Raw genomic sequence first — 20,303 nt, forward strand, 5'->3', positions numbered from 1 at the left:
CCTTGACCTGGAACCTGGAGTTATCCAGCGACTTTGTTTGGTGATGCTTGGCACAGGTAGAAGGAAGGACTTCACTTGATGCTCTCACTCTCGATTTGAAAGCGACTATTCATAGTCTGCAAATAAAGCAGTTTTTTGTTTTATACTAAGCTACACTAGACTCAAATGTTTAAATGTTTCATTGATTGTCCTTGAATCTTCCTGCCGCACCTGCATGCCACTGCTTTAAATAGTTGTTTCCAACTTTGGATTCCCCTCCGCCCGGACGTTTCTTTTGCTTCGTTCTTTCTGCTACCATTGAGCAGCATATAAACATGGTGAAATAAATAAAGCAAATTAAATTTAAATGTGAAATGCAGCAGCGACCAAAGCACGTCTCCGGGTTTGGGGGCCGCAACTCACCTGTCCAGTCGGATCCAGCTAGCTCTCTGCTTGGTTGTGTGAATTGATTGGGGGCAGTGCAGAGGCACCGCATACTTGTGGAGGTTTCGCCCGGCGACAAAATTCAAGGTTAATTAACTGCTTAAGGTGCCGGCTTCTCCTTTCAGCTGATCTCTCTGGTGCCTTCATGGTTTATTAATGAACCTTCAGGCAGGTGGCTCGAAATAGCAGCCTCGGCGCTTGGAGGCTGTTGCTTTGGTGCCAAGAGGTGCAGCTGTAGCAGTTTCTGCATGTATGTATTTGGGGAAGATGGGGAGGGGGTGTGTGTGGAGCTGAAAGCATCCTGACAGGCCCCAAATACGCCTGCGATGAACCTCAAGGTTCAGGCTCCCTACCTCTGAATCCTAGTTGCCTAGAGTTTTGCAGACATTGCAGGCAAATTTTAGCACGCTGCGGGCGAGGCCTCTGAATTTTGGTTCTCCTGTAGGGAAGAAACAGGATCCGTGTGGGTTGTCTCCACCCATCTCATCACTGGCAGGAAGTTAAACTTTTGAGGACTACATCAGGGGCAGGACAACCCCCTAATTCCATATCTACTTCCTGCCTTCACTACTGGTAGGAGGTTTCTTGCCTGCTCTAGGCACGGCAAAAGAGAAAGGTGGGAACGCCATCTCAGAAGGGATTTTTCCTTTGTTTCTTCCTTTGTCTTTCCTCCTGGATCATCTCCTTGCAGGGCTTTGAAGTGGCCCCTGCGTGCTCACAACAGCCCTTCAAGGTAGATCAGGCCTGATAACTAAAGATTAATGCAGTTTGAACCCACATAGTGGAACAGGACTCTGGACTTAAATGGACGCACTCTGACAGCATCCCTGCTAAGGGGACCATCCAGCCGCTCCTTTAAAACCCCTAACAAAGGAGGACCCGACCTTTTAACGAGGCTCCCTGTTCTGCTGTCGGCAGCTCAAAGCATCAGGAACATCTTCTTAACGCTTAATCAGAAAATGAACAGCTGATTTGCTCCTTCACCTTCGGGGCAGCCCTTTGAAACACCTGGAAGCCACAGAACTCGAGGAGCATTTTGAGGAAAACCACTGACAGGAATGGCTCCGAAAAGCCTTTTGCAATCCAAGCGCACATCCCACCGGCCGCCTCCTTGCCAGCAGTGACCCTCTAGAAAGCCTGCCTCCCTGTTGACTTACTCAATAAGGGCTCTTAGAAACCTGACATGATAAAAGTTCATAATATTAGGCATGGCATGGATAGATAGGTGGAGAAATACTTTTATCTACAGTAACATAGCACTACAACTTGTGAACATCCAATGAAGCTGAATGCTGGAAGATTCAGAACAGATAGAATAAAGTCCTCCCTTCACGCAGGGCATAGTTGGACTATGGAACTTGCTCCCACTGGAGGCAGGGCTGCCCATGAACCTAGATGGTTTTAAAATGTTTAGCCTGGAAAAGTGGAGCCCGAGAGGGCATATGAAAGCCACCTTCCAATATCTCAAGGCCTGTCCCATGGAAGAGGGAACAAGCTTGTTTTCTCCTGCTCTGGAAGGTAGGACTCAAACCAATGGCTTCAAGAAAGGAGATTCTGACAACATCAGGAAGAGCATTTTGACAGAGGAATGGTCTCCTTTGCGAGGTTGTGGCCTCTTCCTTGGAGGTTTTTAAGCAGAGGTTGGATGGCCATCTGTCATGGATAATGATAGTAGTAGTAGTAGTAGTAGTAATAGCAACAACAACAGCAACAAATTTTTATTTGTATCCCGCCCTCCTCGGCCAAAGCCGGGCTCAGAGCGGCTAATAACAAGTAAAAAAAGCACAGTGTACATAAAATCACACAGTCAATTAATTAAAATACATTCTAAAATCAATTCAGAATCAAATTAATGGCAGCCATTGGGTTAGAGTTCTATGAGGATTACAGAAGGGGGGGGGGTCAGACTGTGCCTTGGCCAAAGGCCTGGTGGAACAGCTCCGTCTTGCCGGCCCTGCGGAAAGATGTCAAGTCCCGCCAGGGCCCTAGTCCCTTGTGACACAGCGGTCCACCAGATCTGGGCCACGGCCGAAAAAGCCCTGGCTCTGGTCTGTTTTAGCTGAGATTCCTGCATTGCAGGGGGTTGGACTAGATGACCCTTGGGATCCCTTCCAAATCCATGAAAAAAGGTTGGGACAAATTCATGGAGGAGAAGGCTATCAGCCAGGCTACTGGCCAGGATGGCCATGCAGTGACACTTCTGAATACCAGTTGCAGAAGGAGAGAGGGCTCTTGTGCTCAGACCCTCCTTGTTGGTTTCCCTTTAGGGCATCTGCTTGGCCACTCTGGGGGACAGAATGCTGGACTAGATGGGTAACTGGCCCGATGCCGCAGGGCTCTCTTATTTACCTTCTTACGCCCTGTTGCTCAATTTAAGTCACTGTTTCAGAGAACGGCCTTTGGGACCCAGATCTTTTCTCGAGAGCTCTTTCCAGGGAGGCAGTCCGCCCTTCTGACTCAGCTTATGCCTGGTGTATTGACGTTTGTCAGTGGAATGTTCGAATTTGGAACATTTTCTTCGCTCGACATGCTTAGCTGCTTCTTGAGCCACCTGGCACTTGGCACACTCTTAAAACACAAGTGCAGCTCACAAGAGCATTCTGCTTTCTGGTTTCCAAAGGGTGGCAGTGGCACATGTCAATTTTACTTGGTGCAGAAATTCAGCATTCCAAAATCCCAGAGCTAGTTTTTTTGGCCAGGACAGAAACTCCAGGAGGGGAGGCTATTTATTTTTATTACAGTAAATCTATTAATCACCTTCTAAACTGCCACCTCAAGATGATTTACACATAAGGAAAAACAGTTTTAGAACAATCAACGCTTTTAAAACAAGACTAACATGTCAACAAGTGGGGACTTGTAGCAAAGACGCCTTTAACCAGCTGGGAAAGCCTATCAGAACCAAAATGGCTTCAAGTATTTCTGGAAAGTACAGAGCGGGCACCTGTTATATCTTAACAGGGATGCTGTTCCACAAAGAAGGGGCAGCCACACTGAAGGCCCTGCTCCGAGATACTGCTTCCAAGATATCTGGAACCTCCTGTATAAGGCGGTCTCTCAACTAACCTGGTTCTGAGCTGTATAAGGCCTTATATGCTAGTACCAACACATTGAGCATGGCCTGGTAACAGATTGGCAGCCAGAGCGAATCCTGCAAGCAAAGTGTCCTATGCCAGCAGGAGTTTGCCACCACAAACAGCCTATCTGCCGCATTCTGCACCAGCTGCAGCCCCTGGACCGGGCACCCCCAAACTTTGGCCCTCCAGGTGTTTTGGACTACAATTCCCATCATCCCTGACCACTGGTCCTGTTAGCTAGGGATCATGGGAGTTGTAGGCCAAAACATCTGGAGGGCCGCAGATTGGGGGTGCCTGCCCTGGACCAACCCAAGGGTAGCCCCGACATAGAGAGGATCACAGCATTCCAACCAGTGCACAGTTGGCAGTAGAGAGCTGCCAGAAGTAGGGACAATGGGGAGTTGTTTAGAGCAGGGTTTCCCAAACTTGCGTCTCCAGCTGTTTGGGGACTACAAATCCCATCATCCCTAGCTGGCAGGACCAGTGGTCAGGGATGATGGCAATTGTTGTGCAAAAACAGCTGGAGACCCACCATTGGGAAACCCTGGCTTAGAGCATCATTAGGGTCGCGTTGACCAAGTCCGATAAAGTGGGGAAGCCGTGATCCTCTGGATGTTGCTGGGCTCTCATCTCCCACCATCCCCTGCCATTAGCCATGAGCAGAGACTGTCTTGCTTTAAAGGATTATATGCAAGCTGCTCTGGGAACCGTTTTGGCTGATGCATGGAGTAAAAATGCTCTAATAGAGGGCAGCTCCCTGTTCGTTTGGAGACACTCCCATAATGGGGATAAAACCTATTCCTCGCCCTAGAGAGGGGGGGGCAGTTAGTCTCCACTGAGAAAGAGAAACCGTAAGGGGGTTGCAAGAGGTTGTGATCACCAGCAACGCTCAGGTGCAGATCCCTCCCCCCAATATATACACGGCTAGCTGGTGTTCCTGACACTGACGGCAGCCACTGAAGCTCGCCTTTTCTTCTCTGGCATCTCGCTTCTGTCTCCTGAGAGCCGTTGGCATTGAGCAAAATAGCAGGCTGGCTTGCTGGGGGGTGGGCGGGCGGGGAGGAAGAGTGGACAGCTGAGGCCCCTGATGGCTAAAGCTGCTGCTGCTGCAGTTGCTAGAGAGCCTCAACCTCAGACAGTGGCATGTCTGTGATGTGCTTGGGTTTGGCCATGCTTCGCTGCAGAGCAGAATCGATCCACAAACGTAGCATGCGGCCGTTTGGATACAGCGTTTGTGTACTTTAGGATGAAATGGTTCAAAGCAAAACACCGGCCAGTTGCTGTGTGCCCCTGGAAGAAACCAGCCGCGGCTGGAACCCGGTTTTTCTAATTTACCTAGAAGATGTTTCACATGTATTTTGTCAGGGATGTCAAGCAGGCTGATTGGGCAGTGCTTTTGAGTCTCCCTCCAGTCCCCTTTCTTACGTGTCGGAACTGCGATAACTCAAAGGCGATATCCCCATGGAGTTAATTGTTGCCAATCGCCTCCCGCCGTGATGGATCCTTGCAAAAACTTTCCAGTGGCAACATATCCCCATACCAGGGCTTTGCCTAGGGAAGGTTTTCCAATGGGACTTCTTGTTTCTGCTTCCGTATCAGGGAAGGCAAAGAGGTATACCTCCATCAGAGTTGAGTTTATCCATTGCTTTCCACTGCTCTGCTTGTCCCTGTGTTTTGTGTTTATATTGCAATGGCCATTGGCTACAAACAATAATTGAACTTCAACACTGCCCTCCACAAGGCAGGGAGTCTTTAGGGTAGGCAGGATTGCTTTGACTACGGGCACTGAGGCCAGCTGCACGGGAAAGCTTCCTTGTATTGAGTCAGACTCTTGGCCTGGTACTTGGTACTTAGTTCAGTACTGCTCACTGCTCACTAGTGACTGGTCCCTTCTGCATGCCAAGCAGGTAAGCAGGTGCTCTTGTCGCCCAGCTATTTCCTTTTCCGTGGAAACAGAAAGCCCAACTGAACTATTCTCTTTACTGGGGGTTTTTAAACAGAGGCTGGACGGTCATCTGTCAGGGATTCTTCAGCTGTGATTCCTGCATTGCAGGGGGTTGGTTTGGATGACCCCTGGAGACCCTTCCCATTCTACAGCCCTATGATTATTTAGGATTTATTTCAGAGTGGCAGTGGGGGATGCAGAGACACATTAAGTGAAAAGAGCAGTGCTTTTTTTCTTTAAAAATGTTTAGGGGTACTCTCATTTTCCTGCTCGTATTGAAATACTGCCCCTCAATGAGGTCAAACTTAGATTCACAAAATGTTTAGGGGCATGTGTACCCCTGTGCCCCCCCCCAGGAAAAAAGCACTGGAAAGGGGGGGGTGCAGCATTAAGACCAATGGGGTTGCTCAGTGCTAAAAATGAGATTGGTGGGGGAATTCTCATTTCCTAGACCACCTTCTGATTCGGTTTTTTTTCTAGGAAACCCCATCTCTTCCCCCCCACCCCTTGGTTGGAGAAGTGGGTTGCGAATCACTTTCTCCCTCTTTTCTTCCTCTTCCTGGCAGGTGGCTGTCAAGAACAACATTGATGTCTTCTACTTCAGCTGCCTTATTCCCCTCAACGTGCTTTTCGTCGAGGATGGCAAAATGGGTAAGTGGGGCCTCTTCTGTCATTTGACCTCAGGTGGAGGGGAAGGTGGGGTGTCAAGGAAGGGGGGCTAGTCTCTTCTGCCTCCGCCAGATCCAGATGCGTCTGGGAACAAGAGTGGCAGAGGGGAGATGGGACGGGTAAAGAGGAAGGACGCCTTTCAAGGCCAAAAAGGATGTGATCGACATTTTTTATTGACAGGGGTAATTTATAGTCTGCTTCTTACTTTAAAGCAATCCCTAAGCGGTTTACGGTATCCTAAAGAAATACAATACGATTTCACGTTTTTTAAAAAGCAGCACAGGATAATATATCATCATAAACACCAGTATAAGCTCAAATGGCTAATGTTTGGAAGACACACCTTTTTACCTGGCCCCAGTGACACTTGAGAGATTTAGGACACACCCTGTTCTTTGTAATTTGTTTCAAACTGTTCTTAATATTTTATTTTTGAATCGCTGAAACGCACTCTGAGACCTTCTAGTGAAGGGGTGGGTAAGAAATTGAATCACCACCATCGTCATTGCTGCTGCTGCTATTATTATTATTATCATCATCAACATCTACTAGAAAAAAATCGAATCAGTGCCAGAAATGCATTAGCAGCCGATGGAAGATAATAGCTGTAATAACCTCATGCCTGGATTACTGCCGTGCATCCTATGTGGGGCAGCCCTTGAAGACTGTTTGGAATCTGCAGTAGGTGCAGAATGATGCCACCTGGTTGCAGAGTTACATACTATTTCAGAGTCAGATTATGCCTCTTCACCGTGATCTGCATTGGCTGCCTAGTTGTGTCCAAGTCTGTTTTGTTTTGTTTTTAAATTAAAGGTTTTCTTGGTTTACAAGGATGTGTGCAATGTCTCTCATAACATTTTTGCAAATCAGTTTCATTTGTTGAGACATTGGGAAGAAAAGGGGTAGATGGGGGGAGGGTGGGTGGGGTCGGGTGACGATGTTTCTATGTCCAAGTCCGTTTTAAGGCGTTGTCATTGACTTTCAAAGCCTTCAGTGGCTCAGGGCCTAAACACTTGGCAACACACATTTTCCAGTTAAGGGCAGCTTAGTCATTGACATCACTGGAGGGCAGCTTTCTTGGGGTGCCTCCTGCAAGGTAGGGCCTGGGGGTGGTGATACAGTCAAGGACCTTCTCAGTTGCTGCACCCTCCCTGTGGCACTCTCTGCCACTGGAGGCCTGTCAGTCATAATCTTTACTCCAGTTCCATTGGGTGTAAAAAGGCACACCTGTCCTTTCATGCTTGCTTGAGGTTATTGCCAGTTAGGACTCGGGGGAAATTTGATCATAGAACCATCTATAGGATTGCTGCTGTTTTAGAAAATGGTTTTATAGTTCTAATTTACTCTGTTGGTGTTTGACATTGTGATTTGTGAACCATTAAGGATTTTTAAATTAAGAGCAAAAGAAAACGGCACGACTCTGGATTGATGTGTGATTTAGTGCCCTGGCGGCGGCGTTCTGCAGCAACTGTAGCTTTAGAGCAGTCTTCAGCTGAGGTTCCCGCATTGCCGGGGGTTGGACTAGATGACCCTTGGGTCCCTTCCAACTCTTAAGCTTCTATGATTCAAGGGTAGCCCCACATTATGGTAGTCTAGCTCAGTGGTTCCCAACTTGGGGTCCGCGGACCCCCAGGGGTCCGCGAGCTATGCCAGAGGGGTCCTCAAGATGCCAAGCCTCTGGCCTGCCGGAACCGGCGGAACTGCCGCTGCCGGTGCACGGGCGCCAAGCGAGCCCAGTGGATCAACCAGGGAGCCGCTGAAGGCCCCCCGGCGACCCCACCGGACCGAGGCTGAGTGCGCCCGGCCAGAGACTCGGCGGAACCCCTGGGCCTAGAGGCCCGAAACCGCCTTCCAGGCCGCGGACCCCGCGGCGACTGCGTGGGCGTCTGAAACGTCCGGCGGAGCAAGCGAGGAGCCGCTGAGGCCCCCTGCAGGCCCGCCGGGCCGAAGCCGAGGGTGCCCGGCCGACGGCCGAGCGGAGCTCCGTGGCCCGAGACCTCCCACCGCGCAACGATCCTGGGGGGGCTTCCTCGCGACTGCAGTCGCCATCACCCCTAGCTGCCCAAGAGGGGGAAGGAGCCCCCCCAAGTGAAGGGCCCCGATCCCGCAGCTCCTGCGCACCACACAGGGAGCCTCGTGGGGACCCGAAGAACAAAGGCCGCACCGAACCTGCTGGCGCTGGCACTGCTACCGCCGCAAATACAGCCACCCCCAGAGGAGGAGAAAAGAAGAGGGGACGACAGGGAAGAGAGGGCCCCACCACCACCCTCAACCCAGGTGAAAGGGTAGAAACCTCCCCCCCTCCAGAGGGAAACCCCCCGACCCCCGGACGGCCATCACACCGCCACCACCACAGCCACCACCACACCACCGCCCCCCCCCAAGAAGGATAAAGAAAAGAGGAAAACAACTGAAAAATAAATAAAACCACTTTTTAATTTTAGGATTAGAATTAATGGGGGTCCTTGTCACAATAGCGGCTCGATGAGGGGTCCTCGAGAAAATTTTGTTGGGAACCCCTGGTCTAGCTTAAGGGTGCTTTTCATCTGCTTCCTGCATCTATCCCTCCGGGTGCTGGGTTTCAGAAACTGCGCTGCCTGAAATGTGGCTCAGTGACTGGGGGAAAACTAGTCTGGATGGAGAGATGTAAGGGTGTCTCAAACGGCGTTTCTCCTCTCCCACCCACTAACAGAACGCCAAGTTTTCCTCGCGACATGGAAAGACATTCCAAATGAAAATGAGCTCCAGTTCCAGATTAAAGAGTGCCACTTGAATGCTGGTGAGTGATTTTTCTCAATAAACAGTACCTACTGCATGTGGGGATCTTTGTTAAGTTTTGATTCAGTGCACTATAGTACCACTTTAAACAGCCATGGCTCCCCCCAAAGGATTCTGGGAGCTGTAGTTTGTTAAGGGTGCGAAGAGTTGTTAGGAGACCCCCATTCACCTACCTGAGCTAAAAAGGGATAGCTCAATAGGTCGGGTATGAGACGCTTAATCTCACGATTGTGGGTTCAAGCCCCACATGGAGCAAAAGATTCCTGTGTTGCAGGGGGTTGGACTAGATGACCCTTGTGGTCCCTTCCAACTCTACAGATCTACAAATTCTCAAGAGTTACCTGTGATTGATTTTTATACTACTCTGGGCTTCCCATTGGGGCATCCCTTTGGCCACTGTGACAACAGAATGCTGGACTAGATGGGCCCTTGGCCTGATCCAGCAGCTTCTTCTGATGTTCTTATGCTTCATTAAAGGGTTTTTGTTTTTGTTTTAAACGGTTCCACAACCTTGGAGTTCTCCTAAGCCGGCTGATTGTCTCCCTCCTATATTGATGGTGTGTGTGTGTGGGGGGGGGTCAACTACATGCAGATGGGTGTTTGGAGAATGGTGACGGCAGGGAGCCTCCTGTGGCAGGCACAGTCTATCTAGAACAGTCTCAACCCTTCCCCTGTCTCCCCCTCGAGGATGCTTCCCATGGTGGGCTCCTCCGCAAGATGTGCCTCCTTTAGGGAAGGGTCTCCTCAATCACTGTGGCCTCCCTTAGCCAGTCCCTTTGCCACCGCTGGCAGGTCTTAGGAACATAGGAAGATGTCTTACAGGGAACCCCCCATTTATGCGGTGGTTATGTTCCAAGGCACCGCGCGTCTAAGGGAGATTGCGCATATCTGAAACACCATTTTAAAAGCCTGCAAATGCCCTGTTCTATCCCTTTTTGTGACATTTTGGGTCACTTCCGGGTTTGACGTGTGTGCGTGGTTGTGCACACATTGAACGCGCCTGTATATTGAGTCAGACCATTGGTCCATCCAGCTCAGTACTGTCTACACTGGCAGCAGCTCTCCAAAGTTTCAAGACAAGAGTCTTTCCCCAACCCTATTTGAAGATGCCCGAGATTGAACCTGGGACCTTCTGCATAGAAAGTATGGCCTGTTCCTTAACCTTGTCCTTACCCTAAAAATAAAGCAGGATTCCAACCTTCATGGTTTGGAACAAAGGTCTAGTTTAAGTAGGACTATAGGAAGCAATCTTATACAGAGTCAGACCCTTGGTTCATTTAGTCCTGTATTGTCTACACTGACTGGCAGCAGCTTTCCAAGGTTTCAGGTGAGGGTCTCTCCTAACCTACCCAGAGAAGCCACAGATGGCCTGGAATTTTCTGCATGACCTACATCCCTTCCCTAATCTGCCTTATATGGAGTCTGCACTCAATTGTCTAAACCAGGCATCCCCAAACTTCGGCCCTCCAGATGTTTTGGACTACAATTCCCATCATCCCTGACCACTGGTCCTGTTAGCTAGGGATCATGGGAGTTGTAGGCCAAAACATCTGGAGGGCTGCAGTTTGGGGGTGCCTGGTCTAAACTGACTGGCACCTGCTCCCCAGGGCTTCAGGGAAGAGTCATTCCCAACCCTACTTGGATCTGCGCTGGGGAATGAACCACGCGAAGAACACAGCCCTCCCCTGATCTTTGCCTCTTCTCCTTGTTGGAGATATTGCCGTCTCCAGCGAGCTCAGCAGCCTGATCTCAAAGCACAGAGTAAGCGGAGAGGAGGGGCAGGCCGGGAAGCCACCCTCTGTAATTGCTACGGGGGCAAGGCATCAGCTTCCGAGATAGGGGAAGCCATCCAGAACTGATAAGAAGAAACCCAAATCATGTTTATCAGGCATGACCCACTTTTCAGGCTCTCCACAGAGGGAGACTGGCAGATTCTCTTGCATGCCATTGCTTCCCCAGCGACAGCTTCATCTCAGAGATGCCTCATCTCTCTGCCACAGTTTTCTGGCGTGCGGGGGAGAGGCAGGCAGGGCCTCCCCTCTCCCTGATCTGGGGAGGTGGGGTCTCCCTTCTCCCTGATCTGGGGAGGTGGCTGCGGAGAGCTTTGAAGCACAGAAAGTTTGCTGACCATGTTACCAAAGCAGGATCAGAGCGGTCCATACTCCAAAAGTTGCTGCTCTGTTGCTCAAGTCCCAAGCAAGGCAAGAGAGCTGAAAAGCTCTGTTTGCACTGGGAGAGCAGGCCTTGCCCAGCAAGCAAGGCCTAGAGAGCTTAAAGCTATTCTCCTGCAGGGCAATCCCAAGCAGATCTGGTGCAAAAGGAGCTTTTTAAAGCGTTCAGCATTGCTAGCTGGGCAAGGCCTGCTTGGTGCTCCAGCTCTGGGAGGCTAGGGATGCTCGTGTGAGATTTCTCCCCACTCACCTGCTAGCCACAAGGGACAAGATTTTCACGTATACATGTAACCCTTGGAACCGAACCCCTGCATAATACGATGTATACAGTATATAAACGTGGACGAAAGTATACGCAAGCACACAAAAATCTATCTAGCTTTGTATATATGCGTCACACACCCGTGCTAAGATTTCCAGCTTGGCAAAATTTGTGCCACAGATTATTCCACTTGCATTCCTGGGAAGAAAAGTAAGATCCTGTTAGTTAGCTAGTTTTCTAAATCTAAATCTAGTTTTCTGACTTAATTATGAAGGCAAAACGTTCTTTTTCCGTGGATTGGGGTTTTTCCTCTCTTTCCCATTCTTGCGCTTCTGTCGACGCCCTCCTCTTGACAACTGCTGCCTCCCAACCAAATTATTATATATATATTTTTTTTAAAAAAGAGAATAATAAAGAGTGTTCCAAGGCGCAATTATCATCACGCAGGAGAACAAAAGGCAGCCTGCGGTTTCCGAAGTAGGAAGGTCACACAATAGCAGGCTCCTGGGAGGGTCTTTAAGTCAATGGATGCTCAACAGACACACACACACACACACACACACACACACAGACACACAGACACATTTCCCTGCCTTCGGAGCTGTTTCCAGCGATCAATAGCAAGTTGTTGGTTTGTTCCTTGTTCCGGGGCTGCCCCCTCCTCGCCCCCCCCTTCGGCAACGACAAGGTCACCCTCTGCGGATGACTAAGCTCTTGAAACATGTCAGCAAAGCCGTACGCGTTACAATTAAGTAAACAGCGGCAGCGCTGCCCTCCTTTGTGTTGCTATCAGCCGGGGGTTTCTTTTTCCACATGTCAAAGGAGCTTCACTGAGCGGCAACTGGGGCGGGCAAGAGGCTCTATTTAAAGCCCTGTCGTTGCTAGTGAGAGAGCGGAGGGTGGAAGCAGGCGGGGAGGGGGGTTCTCTTCCCCCCCCCCATGCACGCATTGTGTTCTCTTGGAAGCTTCAGAACGCCCTCCTTTGAAAAGGGTGTCAGCACCTGTACATGATCCCACGAGGGCCATTCGCGGCTCCATGCCTGGAGGGAGCGCAGAGAGGCACAGTGGTGGGGAGATGGGGGTGGCCGGTCACCTCCCCTCGAGAAAAAGGATTTGAGGAAGAGAAAAGGAGCCAAAATCATCAAGGGGCAGCGTATGGGACCTTTTGGTTTAGAGCAGGCATCCCCAAACTGCGGCCCTCCAGATGTTTTGGCCTACAACTCCCATGATCCCTAGCTAGAAGGACCAGTGGTCGGGGAAAATGGGAATTGTAGTCCAAAACATCTGGAGGGCCGAGGTTTGGGGATGCCTGGTTTAGAGAAGAGGCAAGGAAGACACAATAGCAGCTTGTAATGTTATTCCTGGCATGGAAAAAGTGGAGAGAGTATACTCCCCCCCCCTTCCCTAATGCAAGAACTCAGGGACAGAGAAAAGAAAGGACTTCTTCACGGAGCGCAAAGTTAAACTCTGGAACTCCCTCCCACTGGAGGCAGTGATGGCCGCCGACTTGAGTGGCTTTGAAAGAGGATTGGACAGATTTCTGGAGGAGAAGCAGTCAAGGCTTCCCCCTAAGACTTCTGGGAGCTGTAGTTTTGTTCAGAGCCTTTCCAGAGCTACAATTCCCAGAGTTCCCTGTGGGGAGGTATTGCTCATTCAGTCCCTTTGAGAATTGTAGCTCTGGGAGGGGAACAGAGGTCTCCTAAAAACCCTCAGCATCCTTAACAAACTACAGCTCCCAGAACTCTTCTGGGGAAGACGTGACTGTTTGAAGTTGCATCGTAGCGCTTTAAATGTGCAAAGCGAGTGTGGCGCCACTCACAGAATATTAATTGCATGTTTGAAATAGTGGGCTGGACTGCTTTTCTAGAATTTGTAAGGGGTGGCCTTGTGGTGCTCGTTGCTTTAAGGAATTGGCTTTCTCGCACACTCCTTTGACAGGCTCTTTGTCTGGGAAGCGGCTTACAAATCCATTAAGAGCAGGCATCCCCAAACTCCGGCCCTCCAGATGTTTTGGACTACAATCCCCATCTTCCCCGACCACTGGTCCTGTTAGCTAGGGATCATGGGAGTTGTAGGCCAAAACATCTGGAGGGCCGCAGTTTGGGGGTGCCTGCATTAGAGAATGGACCTTCCTGTTTGCCAGGCAGTGCACTCTTCCCCCCCCCCCAGTCTAGGCCTGCGAAAGAGCCCGAGGGATTTCTAATGCTGCTTATGCAGATCTGGGGAGCGGAGAAAGGAGCCAGCGGCAAATTGGCAACTCTGGTCCTCCGCCCCGTTTGCCGAGGGCTCAGCACCACTCGGAGCAGGTGCCTGTTTATGAAGACAGCGGGGCCCCACTGCCGCCGCTCACGTGGGCCCAAGCCGTTTTGCCTTGTGTGTCAGGCACGGCCGGGCAGCGTTGCCTAGCAACGCTTCCTCGTTCCCTCTGAAGCTGACATCAGCCTTGGCATGACAGTGCCGGGAAGTGGAGGCTGGGGCGGCGGCGGGAGCTGGCACTGCTACCTGTGAATGAAAGGGAAGAACTCCGAATCTCCCAACGCACGCCCTTCGTAGTATTTTTCAATGGCTACTTGCCGCAAAGGCTAATGCTCCACAGTCAGAGGCGGCGATGCTTCTAGAAACCACAGGAGGGGAAGTTTGCTTGCGAGATTCCCTTTGGGGGCATCTGCTTGGCCACTGTGAGAACAGGGTGCTGGGCTAGATGGACCACTGGGCCTGATTCTGCTGACTCTGCTACCGTGTTTTCCCGAAAATAAGACACTGTCTTATATTTATTTTTCCTCAAGAAGACACACTATGGCTTATTTTCAGGGGATGTCTTATTTTTTATTACGCGTCCAGCCTCGCCTCTTCCTTGGCGCCCTCCAGAACTGCGCCTATCACTATTATTTTCGGGGTATGGCTTATATTGCGCAAATGCTTAGAAATCCTGCTATGGCTTATTTTATGGGTATGTCTTATTTTCGGGGAAACAGGGTGCCCTATTTCTCCGAAAATAAGACGTAGCAGGATTTTTAAGCATTCAAGGAATATAAGCCATACCCCGAAAATAAGACATAGTGATAGGTGCAGCAGCAATGACGGCCGTGGGAGGAGGAGGAGGAGGGGAAAAATAAGGCACCCCCTGAAAATAAGCCATAGTGGGGGGTTTTTTGAGGAAAAATAAATATAAGACGGTGTCTTATTCTTGGAGAAACACGGTAGGTGCTGCTGGACAGGATGTGAAACTGCCCCATGGAAATTGCAGGTGCTCCCAGTTTTGGATCACCCTCCCTGGGGCCTGCGGAACAATATTTTTCTTCGGCACCCTGGGCATCAAAAGTGCCGACATTGGCTTGTTGTTTTCTTCCAGCATCCATAGTTTTTACAATATTTTGTTATTTTGTTTTATCACTGTCGCTTTGCACCATCCCGAGATCCATCTGTGTGAAAGGGAGCATAGAAATCGGTAAAAGAAATGGAATGATAAATACGGTCGAGCCAAAGGCAGCATCGCAGGCTCCAAACCAACTGCGTTGTTTTAGGGGATGGGGGGTGGCCGGCTTTTTTCAAATTGCCCTTCTCGGTTTGGCCCATTTCAGACAGTGGGCAAGTTCAAATGCATGTCTTGGTTGTGTGTTTTTTTTTTAAAAAAATAAACATTCCCCAAAATTAATCCTTTTTGAGGCCTTCCCGTGCCTCTCACTCTCACTGGTAGTTGCTGTGAAGGCTGGCAGGCTCAGCCATTTAAATGGGTGGAGATCAGTCAATGGAAACTTCAGTTGCTTGGCAAGGGAGTTAAGATGTGAAGCAGCAGGGCTGAGAAATGGCCCTCACTTCCCTACCCGTTTCTTTTTTGAAGCTCCTCTCTTGTTTCTGGTTTGGCCAGGGGAGAATAAAATACCGAACTTTAAAACGGCTTTTGCTTCCTACTGGAAGTGGTATGGAAGCTGTACTTCTCAGGATAGAGCAGGGCTGTGCAGAATTATTAAAACAGCAGAGAGCATTATTGGCTGCTCACTCTCCACCTTAGAACAAATCTACACCACCAGGTGCCATAGAAAAGCACTAGACATATCAAGAGATCCAGCGTACCCTGGTCACCATTTCTTTGAGCTCCTGCCATCGGGACGGAGATATAGAACAATGCAGGCAAGAATGAGCCGTCTCAGGAACAGTTTCTTTTCTAGAGCGATTTTGGCCTTAAATGGAAAGTCTGGACTTATTTTACTTGTTATTTTGTATCATATTTACTGTTTTTAATTAGGTTTTGTAGTAATTTTGGATGCTTTATCTGAGTGGATGTAGCAACCGAGTAATTTCGTTGTTCCCTCAAGGGGACAATGACAATAAAGATATATTAGCAGAGGTGGACGACCCCCAAGGGCCAGGTTCTCTCATTTGCAGGCTTCCGGGGGCTGCGTGGTGGCATTGTGCAGGGCCAGAGGGAAAAGTTGGTGGAGCACTGGAAGCGACTCTTACTGTTTTGTAGTAGGCTGTCTTCCAGCCTCTCCAAAGTCAGAAGTCTCAATAGTGTAGTCTACACACACACACACACACACACACACACACACACACACACACACACACACACCTTTCCATCCTCCATCAGGCAAGTAAGAGATGCAATTGTAGTTTCAGAGACACATTGGTAAGCAAAAGCAGTCGGGTGCAGGGATTCTTGTCCCTGTGAGGCATTCTGCCACAAGCATCTCTCTTTTACTGGAAGCAGGGCAGGTGTCCTGGTTGATCTGGGGCTGGCAGCGATCACTCATTTAATAAGCTAACGTGCTGGATGGTAATATTATATATTACTAGTGTATTTCAGCCCGTTCAATAACGGGCTCTAGAACATCCTGGGGTTCGGAGAAGCGCTTGCGCAGCGCTTCTCCGAACCCTGGGACCTGTCATTGCTGTCGGCGGCAGGGGGACAGGAACGGAGGAGGAGAAAGCGCTGCTTTCTCCTCCTCCGTTCCTCTCCCGCAGCCGCCGACAGGAAGCAGACATTCCACGGTTTGGAGAAGCGCTTGTGCAGCGCTTCTCCGAACCCTGGGACCCGTCCTTGCTGTCGGCGGCAGGGGGACAGGAACGGAGGAGCGCTTTCTCCTCCTTCCTTCCTCTCCCCCAGCCCCCGACAGGAAGGACGCGTGCACTCTCCCCCCCCCTGCCTCCTCCAACCGCCGCTCCTCTCACGGGCCAGGGAGGGTTGCGAGGAGGCCTTCGCCGGCCTCCACCCTCGCTTCCCTGACGTGCCCTGCAGTGAGGCGGTGTCCGGCGGGAGCGGCGGTTGGAGGAGGCAGAGGGGGGGGGGGGAGAGTGCGCGCGCGCAGTCTCTGCTGTCCAATCCCTGTATCCCTGGGGCACATGCGCAGTACCCCAGGGACACACGGGACAGCTTGGACGCAGGGACAACTTGGACATTATTATATAGGATAGGATTGTATTTATGTATATCCCCCCTCCCCCCAGACCAGGAACTCAAGGCAGCTTACACAAATTAAAGCAACACAGAGAATATAAAAAGCTGAAAACAAATAAAAGATAATCGTCAAAAATGAATTAAACTCTTAACAGAATTAAAACAACATAAAAAACAAGTCTATTAAAATACGGATAGTAAGAAAAGCATGGAAAAGGGCTGCCTGACATAATTGTGGTGCCAGGTGTTTAACCCACCTGCCAAACCTGGCCCACGAGGGGAAGGCAATATAAGAATCCGATCTGCCAGCCAGATTGAGCCCTCCATGCCCCCCTCTCACTGGTTGCAAAGTAAGGGGTGGCTTTGTGTTGTTTTTTTCAAAATTGAACGTGTTTGCCACACCACCACCCTATAAACTGAGGATTCTGGTTTCGATTTGGGGAGTTGGCTTTTGCAAAGCGCTAGTCCCCTTGCAGGGTAGGATGAAGCGGGCTTGGCGAGTTTCCCACCCTCCTCCCAAAGCCCCGTGATTGCAGCCTGCTATGTCACCAGCTGTTTTGCAGCTGCATTTTTAGGTGGGCTGTGGGGGCGTCATTTCCCTGGATAAAGTTGTATGATGGGAAAGGGACTTCAGCCCTGGGAAGGGATAGGCGCTTGTGTTGTGTCTGTGTTTCCACAGCAACCAAAGACAGGGAAGCCCATCAGATTGTGAACATGGTGTGGTGTGTGTGTGTGTGTGTGTGTGTGTGTGTAGATAGATGAGTGTGTGAACCTTGTGTGACCCCCTGCAACCAGCCATTCCAGAGTCTATTTGGGTGTGAGGCATTGATCTGGCCCACCCGGCAGCAGTGCCTTCCAAATTCTGCACCTGGGGAAGCCCAGCTTCCGTGCTGAGAAGGCGTGCATAGCCAGCGTTTTATGGGGAGGATGCTGTGTCGCGAAATGTGGAGATTCCTGGCAGTTAATGAGAGAGTTGCACGTTAAGCAGAGCTCTGGGGAAGTGAGGCTAGTCAACGGTGTGCAGATGTTTCTCGATGGCACTGCAACTGAACAGCACTCTAATGTTTCCGGGGGTGAGCTCTTTATGTCTCTCCTCTGTGTTCACCCACTCACACACGCACCCGGCCTTTGGAGAGTGTGTCAGGAGCAATGTACAGAAGAAGAGTCTGCTGGATGAGGTCAGGGGCCAATCTAGCCCCTCTTTTCACAGTGGCACCCCCCCCCCAATGAAGCACACTACTGGCTTGGATCCTTCGTGTGATCTAATGAGGTTTTTCTTCCTTATTTGCCCTTGTGCACAGACACCGTTTCCAGCAAGCTCCAGAACAACAACGTCTACACCATCGCCAAGAGGAATGTGGAAGGACAGGACATGCTGTACCAATCCCTGAAGCTCACCAATGGCATTTGGATCTTGGCTGAGCTGCGCATTCAGCCAGGGAACCCCAACTACACGGTAAGACCCCCCCCCCACTGGCAGGGGCTGGCCTGGGAGTATTGGGCAGAACATGCATCAAGCGCTGCTGTGGCCTCACTGTCCCCCCTTTCGCATCTGCCGCCCGAGGCAGCCTAATGATGGGGCCAGCCCTGTGGCTGGGGGAAGGAAAGGCACCATAAATATCTGCCTTCCCATTTATTTGTTCACTGTAGAAAACCTCAATGCGGTTTACAAAAAGGAAAATCGGTAGAAGCAATGAAAAAGAACAATTCAGATCATTTAGGAAAATTGAGACCCGTGCTAAACTAAAAACACACCAACATTTGGCATGTCTGGGTAGGCTTGTCTCAACAGAAATGTTTTCAGCAGGTGCCGAGAATTGAACAGCGAAGGCGCCTGGCTGGTGTCAAATCGGTCAGGAGTTCCAAAGTTTAGGTGCCGCCGTGCTGAAAGTTTGATTTCGTACAACTGCGGAACGAATATGATATGCCCCTGTAACGGTGCCAGTTCCGCAGATAGAAGCTGTCGAGTGGCAAGGCGATCTTGCAGGCAAACTGGTCCCAAGTTGTTCAGGGCTTTACATACTGGTAGTAACGCCTTCAACATGGCCCCAGCCTCCAGCAGGTCTTTTGTGGCAGAAGTGTTAAGGGCTGACAGGGTCTTGCTCGAGTCAGAAATTATGCCGCGGTAATCTCTAAACCTCAGTTTGGGAAATGAGGAGGGAGGAAAACGAAGGCCTTTGAAACCTGTCTCAACAACTTTCTGCGCTTCCCCCCAACTTCCCAGGTGCCTTCAAATAATCCTTCCCTTCTTCTCATGCCTGCTTCTCTCCCACAGCTCTCTCTGAAATGCCGAGCTCCCGAAGTCTCCCACTACGTCTACCAGGTCTACGACGCCATTTTGAAAAACTAAGCCCGTCGAAGGCGCCGCCGCTGCTGACGGCCGGCCTCACCGCGCAGGGAGATCGGGACGGGGCTGACTCCAGACACTCTGCCGCCCCTGTTTTGCCGGTGCAGGCCCAGAACCCTCTTGGCGTGGGGGGGGAGGGGGAAAAAAGCTCTGTGTTGTTGTCTAAGATCTCGGTGCGACGCGCTGAGGCAAAACCAAGGTAGCGAGTAGTGTCCACGTTGCTGGTAACCGTAGGGGGGAAGTCGTCCCATTTGATACTTTTAGCATCTGTGAGGAGTTTGTAACCACTTTTTTTTTTTGCGCCATCCGTTTTTCCTTTTTGTAATATAATTTCATTTTCCCGCCAGTCCCGTGTTGCCACGTCTTGTCTCGCTCATCCGTTCCCCATGGGGCTTCTCCATCTCGTGCCAACGCTTTGCGTTTTCTCGAACCACTGTAGGCCTCTAGCTGACACTTCAGAACATGCAGTCTCATTTTGAACACTCAAGACACACACATGCGCGCGCACACACACACACCATCTCTGCCCAGCCTGAGAAAAACATACACACCGCACTTTATTCTTTAACATTTGTGTACTTATGATGATGATGACGATGATGATATTATTTTTCTGTCTCAAGCTGTCTCAAGCAGGCGAGGCTGAAAGAAGGGGCATCTGAAAGAGACCAGCCTTGTAGGAAACAGCACCGAGTATTGGTCAATTTGGTCTTTAGGAACTGGCACGTGTCATTCCCCACCCCTTAAATTTGAAGTGTGCTCTCTCCCCACCCTGGTTGAAAATCCTGCCTGCTGCAAACATGGCAGTCTTTCCTGACCCGTGGAGCTTTTCAGCATGAGCAAAGGACCACCCAGAGCTGTGTCTTACAGCTGGAAAGAGCTTTTGTTTCTAGGGAGCCTCAGGTGGTGTGGAAGGTGTCCAGAGAGCTGTCTCCAATATGCGCCTGCATGGATCTCACAAAAGCTGCTTTCCGGGGCTGCATTTAATGCAGCTGCCTTTCCTAACGGTACGGCGCATGTATGGCATCATTAAGGAAGCGCGGGGCCCTCTCCACATAGGGGCCAAGTCCTTCCTCAAGGCCGAGTTGGGTGCAGTCGAAGAGGCACCCAGTTCAAACTGCTGGCTAGCAACTGTTATTGAGGGTGGTGGTGGTGGTGGGGCATTTGTGGCCCCTCCGGAAAGTGTCGCTGGGCTCTGACTCCTATCGGCCCTTGCAGGCAGGATGGCTGATG

The 20,303-nt window shown here is 50.5% G+C and overlaps 1 protein-coding gene across 3 annotated transcripts in view; it reads left to right on the forward strand.

The window, feature by feature from the left end:
* AP2B1 (adaptor related protein complex 2 subunit beta 1) overlaps positions 1-19,244 on the forward strand; it is a 63,153-nt gene extending 43,909 nt beyond the window's left edge. For all 3 annotated transcript variants that reach the window (XM_035139184.2, XM_035139183.2, XM_035139185.2), the window contains 4 exons: positions 6,012-6,096; positions 8,807-8,893; positions 18,025-18,179; positions 18,999-19,244. In XM_035139184.2, coding sequence (XP_034995075.1) covers positions 6,012-6,096; positions 8,807-8,893; positions 18,025-18,179; positions 18,999-19,073 — 402 coding nt within the window. In that variant the 3' untranslated portion in view covers positions 19,074-19,244. The remainder of the gene's footprint in view (positions 1-6,011; positions 6,097-8,806; positions 8,894-18,024; positions 18,180-18,998) is intronic.
* Positions 19,245-20,303: the final 1,059 nt, after the last annotated feature.

The sequence above is a fragment of the Zootoca vivipara genome, chromosome 15 (assembly GCF_963506605.1).
Source record: "Zootoca vivipara chromosome 15, rZooViv1.1, whole genome shotgun sequence".
Taxonomy (NCBI): Eukaryota; Metazoa; Chordata; class Lepidosauria; order Squamata; family Lacertidae; genus Zootoca; species Zootoca vivipara.